Below are 10,880 nucleotides of genomic sequence, written 5' to 3' on the forward strand. Positions count from 1 at the left end.
AAACAAAACCTGAAATGAAGAGTCTGTCATGGAAATTCTGAGAGACAGATGAGGACAGTGAAACCTCAATAATTCTGTGTTACCAAGTACCAAGAAATGCTTCAGTGTTTCCCTTAATGGCATCATTCTTTCCTCTCCTAATATAAATCCAGGCTTCATAAGTACCAAATAAAAAGTTTCCACTTGGCTCTGAAGAATGTTTTCTGCAGAACTGTCAGAATCTGAAGCCATGCTACACCCCACCAGCCTGGTTAAGTTCTTCAGCCCTGTCTCTAAAATAGGGATAGATATCCTGTAACTTTATGGGGTGCCTCTGGAATGAAAGTATATAAAACGTGAAAGCTCCTAAATGTCTGGCAGAGTGGAGCATTTACTACATATTAGTTTTTCTTTCAATTGAATAAAACCTTGAAAGTGACTGTAATTCAATCACAGCCATTCTACCCCAGCGCTGCTATCGACATTGCCATACATTCCTCCGCACATCAAGGCATAAAAACCTTTCAGGTACAAGAAGTTTAAAAATAACAGAATCAGTGAAGTTGAGCTACTACTCCCTCTGGAGCATGACAATTTGGTTTCAGCTATTACCAATCTCAAAGTAAAATAGAACGTCTAAACGACTGTACCAAACATGTGTACTAAAAGCTGGTCTTAATGTTTCACCCTGTACCCAGGACATTTCCCACAGTAAGTGGTTTATTTCTACTGTGTTTATTAGGTTTAACATTATGGATAAATCAGATACAAATTAGAATTTTCTGCTCTTTTGAATAAGTATGCTTAGCTTCATAAAGTACTTTTTCTTAAATTATCTAAAGATCTATCATAGTTTATGTAACTTCAGATGATAAACTAGCTTTAAAAAAAACAAAAACAGTGGTCATGCAGAAGTCACCATGATCTTTCTGGTTACAGACATTCATATCACATCTCTCCTAATATTTACATAATCACATACCCAACAAATATTTACATAGTATCTACTAGGCTCCAGGCACTGCATTAAACACTGAAGACACACAGAGAAATAAGACACAGTCCTGGCACTCAAGGCTGGCAGAGGACACAGAAGTACAGATATGACACAGTGTAGAGGTCCCGTGACAGGGAGAACATCCGGAATGGCAGGAAGGTGGAGAAAAGGCCAGAGCTAAACCTTATACTGTGATTCACAGGTGAAACAGGTATTATCTGGGCAAAACAGGTTGAGGAAAGAACTAAAGAAAAAATACTTTCTGAGAAACAGCAACTTTTTCACAATGACCAGAGGATGGGATAAAGGAGAGCATATTAAGGTAAGTCTGAAGAAGCAACACAGGAGACAGTCTTCAAATGTCCTGCTAAGGAGCTGGAGTTCACCCGATAGGATAGCAAGGAAATTTATGCTATTCTCTGCAAACAGAATATTCTGACTGTGTGAAAGAAAACAAACGGGCAAGGGTTAATGTGTCTAAAAACTTAAATTTGAATAACACTATCTAGGGGAGTGAAATCCTCATCAGCATAGGAAATCACCATAAAATGTAAAGAAAAAAAAGAATCTGATTTAAATATTCAACTGCAAAAGTAAACATTTATTATGTTTCTTTTACCTCTGTGGAGTGGAGGAAGAACCACTCCATATGGTACAGCACCAGCTTCTGGTGGGGGACTAGGTATGTGTGACTAAAATTAAAACATTTTTACTTACTGTACTAAGCAAAGGAGTGGCAATTCAGAAAGCCATTAATGAGAAGTAATTTCATAACAATATACAGCACCAAATGGGAATACCCAATGCTAGTTTTATCCAAGCATCTCTACTTCTAACAAGTACTAATGCATTTTTATGAAGGAAAAAACAAACTGTTGACAAGTTCCAACTGCCCACATCCACCATACTTTTCTTTGTATTTCAGGCATTATTGCCATTTCACCTTTAAAACTAAAATAATGCCTTCACCTTGCATTAGTGCAAAAACCTCTAGAGTTTCAAGCTACACTCACTCTTCCATGGATTTTGTCTTTCTGGAATTGTAGATAACCCCAACAGTTCATCTATAGTTAACATAGATTCCCATGTAGGGACAGGTAACCGATCAGAAATGGGGCACCAAGAGGCTAACCCATCTTGAAGACCAAGGATGATGGGAAACCCCAGCATCAGCTTTGAAAACCAGTGGGCAACCAGACATCACATTTTAAGCCAAAGTGTAAGAGGTGGCCAATCTAGTGCCTGGGAAGGACAAGTACTCTGTTCAAGTTGGCCAACCTCATGATTTTGCCAAATTGGACCTTAGCCCCTTCTGTCTCCTGGCACTTGGTGTCTATACCACTCGGCACTCAAAGCCCTTGGTCAGGTGAAGACAACTGCACATCCCTTTTCTGAAAAGGCGGCCAAGTCAAGGTGGCCAATCCCTGTGGACCCCTTTCTCTTTAAAAAGCCACTCCTCCTTAAGTTAATCTTTTCTCTGGAATCCCTCAGCTCCTATAGCCAAGAGGAAACTCATTTTTTTCCTTCTTCCCTCAAACACCAACCTTTACTCTTATAAAAGGAATGCAAAACACCACCAGGCTCAGTCGGGCTGATGGAAATATCTACCCTGAAATAGGCCTTAAAAATGAAATGTCATCAGCAAAGGGGAAGAGAAGCTGATTTTTTAACCCTTAACTACTGAAAAATGCACAGCTTCAATTGGAGTCATAGGTGAAGTGCAACAGTGGTATGTTCTCAGCAGGGAAATGACTTAAGATTCAAAACCTCTTCACAGTGGCATTATTGAAAGCACGGAAATGTCAATTCGTTCTCTGCAGATCCCTCAAAATCCAGTGATGATCATTCAAAGCCAACAGGTCCTGTTGATCACAGTTATTGGCAGGAACTAATTCTCCTGCTCTCTCTTTAGGGTATCTTAGAGCCTGGGTTAGTAGTACATTTTAATTTGTGATGTTAAAAGAGAAATAGAGGGAAAAAAATCAGGGAAAACAAGCAGAGGTTAGCCAGATGTAACAAACTGTCAGGCACTTCAAATAAGCAGGTCACATTTTGAGAGGCTGTTTCTACCACTGTAACTAGAGAAGTGCAGGGTGTTGCTCAGTCTAAGGAAGGAAAAAAAAAAAAAAAAACCTGAGTTGGCTCATTCCCTTTTCCAGTAGTGAAAGTAGCAGATAACACTGTTTCAGCTCTACTGCCCCAAAGAAGGAGAACATTTGAGCAAAACAGTGGATCTCTCTGTTCTATGATGCTTTTGGAAGCAGCCAGTGCAGGACAGAAACTACCAGCTGGAAACAGGCCTTCCAGACTGGAAACCACTTCAATGACCAGGCCACACAGATCTACTTCTCCCTTTTTCTTTCTCTGAAAAAAACAAATGTGGGCAAGGACTAGTTCTCATGGAAATGAAATGAACAGTGAGTACATCATGCAAAATACAACATTAAACAGAAAGCCAAACCCAAGTTATGTACACCAAGGATAACTTAAGCTTGACTCTTTGCAGCTCTGGTCTTTACCTCCAAGGACCTCAAGAGAAATATTTCACAATTCTAGATCTACCATATACTTTCTCCTTTCCCGCATTTAAGACCCTTGGTTTCATCATTTTGGGCAGCAAATTGTCACTACAGGATCCTCCTGCATTACTTGCCCTGGTAATATCGGTTTTTCAGGGCTGTAAACCTAATACTGCAGTATACATAAGAATGGCATAGAGTCCATGAAGGCAAAGTGGGAATAACCCAACAAATCTCTCTCTGGAAAAGATTCCTGCTTCCATTTATGTTGTATCTTGGGGAAAGAAAGAAGAGGGACATAATCTTAGTGTCTCACATGTCTGTAAAATATGATGCTTTCTAAATGGCATAGATTACAAACCCAGTCTTAACGACTAAAATTCACTTCTTCAGTGTTCTAATACCTACGTATCACTAAGTAAAATGATCACAAATATTTTAGATCTAAATCTATATTACTAACTACATTAATACATGACACTCACTTGGAGCATATGTACCTCCAGTTCGAGAAAAGGAAAAAAATATGTAGCAAGTATATTTTCTTTATCTACTGACCAAAGCAACACACTACATACTAGTGGCTAGAAAACGCTGCTTCATAAGGTGAGAGAACTCTGATGTATAAAAAAATACAAAAAGGAGTTTCAAATTCCAGCTGCCATTTCCAGAAGGAGCGTTGCCAAAGGCACAGATGAGAATGAGTTATACTCCTGAATGACACTATCAAACAGAACCAAGAGAAAAAACAAAGTTTAGAGAATAAAAGAAAACTTAAATATTCTAAAATGGTCAGATGTTAAGAGAAAGATAAATTTTCAGGAGAGAACCAAAATAGAAAACACTGGGTAACTGTATTTGTGAAATTAAAAGCACTGTCCTAAGCTAACATATCCTTCTTAATTAAGTTACAACAAATAAGATATAATGGATTAGCATTTGCCTACCAGAAAGCAAATACAGATGATACATACTAAACAAAATGTAACAAGCAGCCAGCATGTTACAAAAAAATACTACTTATAAAGGTTTCTGTGAATTAAAATTTGTAAGTGCACCAGGGTAATTCATTAAAGAGATCTGAGGTTAAATTCTTCACAAAAGCAAATAACTGTATAAAGCACATAGTCACTTCTCTCATTTGTCTGGTTTGTAAATCTTGAATTTCAAATATTAGGTAAAGTAAGGCAAATCACAGAAAAAATACAAATGGCTAAAACACATTTGAAAAAATGTTCGACCTCACCAATAACCGAGGAGATGGAAATTGAAAACAGAGGCCCCCTTTCGCCTCCCAGATTAGTGAGAAACATGAAAGATTTATGTTACCCAATATCTTTCACTAGTAAGAGTGAAGGGAAAGGGGAACGTTCATATATTAATACTGAAAATGTGAACTGGAACCCCTCTGGAGAGCAACTTAGCAGCACTCATTAAAATTTTAAACGTACACACACACTTCTAGGTATCTGTTGTAGAAATACTTATATTAGTGCCTGAGGATGCTGTCAGAGGTATTTGGACTAGTAAGAACTTAGTAACAATTAAAATACCCACCAGTAGAGGAATGGGTGAATAAACTGGATATATCTACACACACAGCCACTAAAGAATAAAGCAGAACTGATGTTCTGACATGGAAGGATAACTATCACACACTGCTAAGAGGAAAAAAGCATGCTGCAGAATGATGCAAAATTTTGATCTTTTTAAAAACTAAGTATGCATGAGTGAGTGAATGGATGGATATCTTAAACAGAAGTCATCCACGGTGGTGGGAAGAGAGAAGGATATACAGTTTCACTTTTTATTTTATACAGTTTAAAATTTTTTGAGTTTCACTTTTAATATTAATAGTTTAGGTAAAAGGGACTTACGATGATGTGATACTATTAACCTGCTAAGCCACTAAAGTTCAAGAGACGCTTTCTGGGAAAAAACCATGCACAACCCCCTTGTAACCTAGTAAAATGGCCACTCTATCCCAACAAAACCTGCTCAGATGAGCAAGGCTAAGAGGGACCAATTCTATTCTGAATTATTTCTATGCAGAAAATGATACCGTTTTATTTTTTTTTTTTATTTTTCTTCTAATTCTAGAATTTCAAGAGCAAATGATACCGTTTTAAAATAACATTCATGCTCTCGCCATCTTTGTAGAAACCTCCACGCCATGACAGCCAAGTGGAGGAAGAAGGGAAGGCGCAGGCTGAAGCGCAAAAGAAGAACGATGAGGCAGAGGTCCAAGTAAACCACTTTCTTGTGCACACGTGAAGGCCACAAGATCAGAAACATGGAATGCCAGAGTCCGGGGACGCTAGCACAAGTTGCTGGACTGCATGCTACCGTCTAGAACTTGCCTCTCAGTGGATCTAGAACTTCACTGCCATCCGATCGCCAAGGCCACCTCTGAGAGAACCATCTTGCTCATACCAGAACAGTCCCTACTGGTCCTTTGCCCTGAACCTGACATACTGGACTAGTTCTGTTCTCAGTTGTGGCCGAGTGTAACAAGTATACAATGAATCACTTGCTGTTTCAGCTGAAGAATCAAAATAAAATAACATTCACTTTCTCCTGGACAATACTGAGAAAGCACAGTAAATAATTTTTCTTCAAGTGTTGATAGGACCCCACCCAAAACAAAAACGTTAACAAAAATAACAGATGTGAATCACATTGGCCCGGAATCTTACATCTTTCAACTTCCTAACATCGTGTTCAAGCCTAAACCCAAATCTCACCTACAAAGTTCAGACCCACAACCTCGAGAACAAGAGCTATTTCTTCCTTTTCATCTTTTATGGAAACTGGTGCAACAGGCCTTGCTCTTTATTCTCTTTTAAAAAGGAATAGCCCTTGACTCCCAAATGTAACTCTCAAAATGATTTATTCAGTAAGGGTTTTAAGGACATCTTGAAGTAAAAAAGGTAGAGTATTAATGAATAATCATACCATTAAATACCCCCATCTGAAATAGGTTTAGAAAGTGTTAAGAAACAAGTTCACAAATTTGAAGTTTTTAAAAGGTAATCAACTTACCAGCATAATTTCGAAGTTGGAAAAAAAAAAGTATAGTTTCTAATATGCTTAATATTAAACAGTGTTAGGATAATATTTTCCAGGATAGAATATACTTTATTTTCCATTTACCCTAATAATAAACCTATGCCCAGATGGGAAATGTAGCCAGAACTATATAAACACAATATAGATGATGAGCAGGAGAACAAGGCAAGTGAGCTCATGAACCTATGATGCTTTCACAAGCTATAAAGTGTTTAGGGAAAAAAAGTTGAATAAATAGAATGGAAAGTATGAAAAGTTAGATATTTGATGTGTACAAAATGCAACTAGAGGACAGAGGGGGAAACTAATGGATTTCTTTCTGGATGTAATGCCTAGTATTCCATGTGTTGTTAGATATCGAAACTAAAGGAAAAACTGTGCCACACTGTCATATTGTAACAATCAGTCATCAAATAATTGACATGACTTTAAAATGTGCAAACTTTGTTCTAGATGACAGTTGGTAATCTAAACAAAACCAAAAATATTACTAGAATGAAACAGGACCTAAAATTAGTTGCAATGAGTCCAACCCAATACATAGGTAAGAGAGATGAACAAAAACAAAGAAAGAACCAGAAAGAAAAGCCACATGAATACAAAGTAATTCCATTTTTTTTTCTCAACGCCCACACAAAGACAGCAGTTTCTGACAAGAATGTTCTTGGCAAAAAATAAAATTACAGGAAGGTTTTTTTTTTTTTTCAATGAGAAAAAGGCAGCTCTATATGCAGATTAGTAGGCAATACCATATGATTTTTTAAAAGGCCCAAATTTACAGCCCTCGTATTTTGAAAATATTATCTAAATAACATTTTTTGGATAACAAAGAAAAGATGACTGGAAATACTCTTCCTGTTTGGAATGCTCATTTCATGTCATACTTGAAATAAAATCCAACGCGGCAGCTTACCTTGGCACTGGAAGCCTTGTTTCCCAAACCCCCTGAAAAACAGAAAGAACAAAGTATCTTAACATATTGTGTTGGATATCATATTTTAAGCAACTTATGTGACACAGTACTCTACAGAGTTAAAGATTTGTACATGAAACCCAATGATTTGGTAGGAAAAACATGCCTAAATATCTACCCAGATTACAGTGTAAATTCAACTTTGAAAAAAATCTATTTTGCCTATAGAAAAAAAAAAAATCACTGAACTATTTCAATGTATCAAGCTTCTTTCCCTTTTTAACACTATGTTAAGGATACTTAAATTTCAAGACAAGAACCTGATTGTATATTGAAAGCTGTCGGCTATAATATTCAAGTAACAAAAAGAAGCTTATAGTTAAAAATAAAGTGGCTTAATTTTGCTCCTAAAGACCAACTGGAGATTGTTTTTTCTCCCTAAAGACAAAAAAGCAGCTTATTTGTTATGAGTTTGCTTAAAATATTATGTGTCTAGAAACTGCCAAACAGCACCACTCTTAACATTTAATTTTGGCTTAAGAAACTGGATTTTATGAAGTATCATTCCCACTGTTTGCATTTGAGATTATCATGATCTAATTTTTATTGAGAGCCGATAGAGTTCAAAGCACATACAGAGGCTATTTTGTTCTTGTAAATGACTTTAGAGAACTTACTCTGTAAGCAGAGAACCCTGACATGGACATTCAATTGCAAATATTGTTCCACTACAATGAACTGCATTAAAATTTTCTCCAAAAGGTTGAGAGTCATAATCTCTAGCTTTACACAGCATTTTAAATTTACGAAGTACTTCACATACCTTCATAATTAACTTAGAGTCATTCACCCCCTCAAAACCATACCTAAATCCAAACATTCATCTTTAAAATATCAGTGCTTTAATACTGAAATTTGCAAATCAAGGACCCATAGAAGCAATACATAATAAAAAAGAGTGAAAAATTAAAGCTACTGCAAGACAATCCTGGCGGATGTTTTCCTGGGACTCCTAAGTGGTTGCTATATAATTAAGTGGAGAAAGGCTGCAGGTATACTGGGGCGCAGGGAGAGGGAGACCTTTATTTTCCACTTCACAATACCCCTGATGACCTGAGTGCCTCATTAGCTCACCAGGGGCTGATCCTTCAGAGCAACTGATAGTGGAAAGACATCAGCCTGGGTGTGCCTGCAAATGCCTTTTCTAACTCACCTACTTGCTGCAAAAGTCATCAGCAGTCTGTTCCCTTTTTACAGAATCTTACAGCTGATAATGGATGCTGAAAGACCTCCCCTAAACCAAATGCAATATCCTCTCCTTGCCCTGAGGCTCCAAAAACTTATTTTTAAGCAGCCTCATCTAAGATTACCTACTCCTTAGAGCACAAATGCTCCATACGCTGACCACACAGTGGGTATCATTCATGGAGGTGGCTGTGTCGTTAGTAAGTGTATTTTGGGGAGGATGTCTAAAAACGAAAGGAAAAATTGAACCTTTGTTAATTATTAGCACCATGTTCCTGGGACTCGCCCTTTGAGATGTTTTTTCCCCATATGTGATAGATTCAGAAAGAGCCGTCAGTAATATGTTTACCCTAGTGCCCCAAGATGCACGTGCCACATAGCTGGCTGCAGGCAGAGTGCACTCTGCGGCACGCTCGCCCTGTGCAGCTCCCCACATGAGAGAGAGGAGGGAGCCGAGAAGCCCTAGCCACAACGCTGGCTTGGAAAGACCTTCCCACACCCACAAAACAAGAGGCAGAACGGTCAGGGTGTCTGGCAACCTAGGAGAGAAAACTGCTGCTCCTCAAACTGGAGGACCTGGAGTTCCTTTAGTTCCAGCTTTCTAAACTTTTTTTTGGGGGGGGGGGGGCAGTGGGAGGGGTGGTTCTCCCATCTTTTGAGAATCAGGTGAAAGCTATAATTCTCTCACGGGGGAGGGGGGGCGCGGCAACAAACAATTTCACCTGGTTTTACAAGGTTCAAAGACCCCTGAAGCCCTTGCCATTTATCAATTCCCACAAACCCCACAAGTCCCCCCCTCCAGTTAAGAATGCCAGCGTTCACTGGAAATTACCTAAACTTCGACACCTTGAGCCATTACAGTATTTTTCTTAAATAAGGCCTCTGTCCTCATCAACAGGGTTACAGGTCTAGTGTCGTGTTGACAGGGTCTATTTTAAATGACTCCCTCTGCCCTTCTGCCACTTGCCTGCCCAGTCTTAATCCCTCCTCCCCCACTGCAAGCTTTCAACAGTTTGTTGCCTTCTCTCCCTCCCTCTCTCTCCCTCCTCGCCCAGAAAAGTCAAAGTCTCTCCAAGCCCAGGAGATACGGGCTACAGTAGGCAGGGACCCAGGGTTGCAGCGGAGCCCCAGCCCGCTGGGAAGCGCACACACCCCCCGCACGCGCCCAGCCTGGCTCTCCGACAACTCGGACCGCGCGCAGCGCAGCCGCCGCCGCCGCTCCCCCGTTACTCCCGGGCGTGCTTCTCCGGGGAACTCTGCGCCTCCGGACTCTCCTTTTTCTCTTTCCCTTTCGCTCACACCCGGGCAAACGGCCGCTCCGCTGTGCACACCAGGGCGGTGCGCCCGGGGAGGCGAGGGGCCCCGGCCGGCGGAGCGGCTCCCTGTCACCACTGCGCCGGGCCGGCCTCCCTCCCGCGGCAGGGGGCGTGTGGCGGGGCGGCGACCGCCCCGGGAGCGCTGCCCGCGTGTGCGTCCGTGGCCCGGGCGGCCGGGCGCGCGCGTGTCATCCCGGGCGAGAGTTGGGACTCCCGCCGGCTCCAAGTTCTCCGAGTGAGTCAGCCCCGGAGTGGACGCGCCTGGACTCGGGGGGGCCCGAGCGCGGGTCGCCGGGGAGACGGGACCTGGGACTCGGGGAGAACTGGTCCCCGGACCCGGGCGCCGCGAGAGGGTCCCGGGGTGCCCGTCCGAGCGCTGGCCCCGCGCGCACCTACCAGATGAAGTCGGTGCAGTGGCTGCAGAAGGTGGGCTGCTTGAAGAAGCGGGCGATGAATTTGTGGTTTTTCACCTCGTGCACGTTCTTCTGCCTCAGCGCCCCTTTGCGGGCGAAGCGGTTGGCCACGTCCTGAGACGCCGTGGAGTCGTTGGCCGGGAAAACGTCAGCCATGGTCCCCCCAGCCACCTCTCGCCTCCGCCGGGGAGCAGCAGCCGGGGAGGGCCGGGGTGGGCGGGGGCGGGCGGGGGAGGGGCAGCAGGGCCGCGGGCGACCCCGGGCGGGGGGCGCGGGCCGGCGGCCGGGGTCGCTGCGAGGCGGCGGCGCGCGGCGGCCGGGGAGAGTGGGTCCGGCGCGGCGCGGAGCGGGAGCCGGAGCCGGAGCCGCTCGCTCGCTCGCTGGCCCCACGCTCACTGACAGCCCGGCGCCCGGCGCTCGCGCTTCCTA

At 42.2% G+C, this 10,880-nt stretch overlaps 1 protein-coding gene across 1 annotated transcript in view; it reads right to left on the reverse strand.

Moving 5' to 3' along the window:
- Positions 1 to 10,624, reverse strand: part of PRKCA (protein kinase C alpha) — a 387,023-nt gene extending 376,399 nt beyond the window's left edge. The window contains exons 1-2 of the mRNA XM_012747264.3: positions 10,435 to 10,624; positions 7,478 to 7,509 (exon numbers count right to left, since the gene is read on the reverse strand). Coding sequence (XP_012602718.1) covers positions 7,478 to 7,509; positions 10,435 to 10,607 — 205 coding nt within the window. The 5' untranslated portion in view covers positions 10,608 to 10,624. The remainder of the gene's footprint in view (positions 1 to 7,477; positions 7,510 to 10,434) is intronic.
- Positions 10,625 to 10,880: the final 256 nt, after the last annotated feature.

This window comes from Microcebus murinus, chromosome 18 (genome assembly GCF_040939455.1).
Source record: "Microcebus murinus isolate Inina chromosome 18, M.murinus_Inina_mat1.0, whole genome shotgun sequence".
In the NCBI taxonomy this organism is placed as follows: Eukaryota; Metazoa; Chordata; class Mammalia; order Primates; family Cheirogaleidae; genus Microcebus; species Microcebus murinus.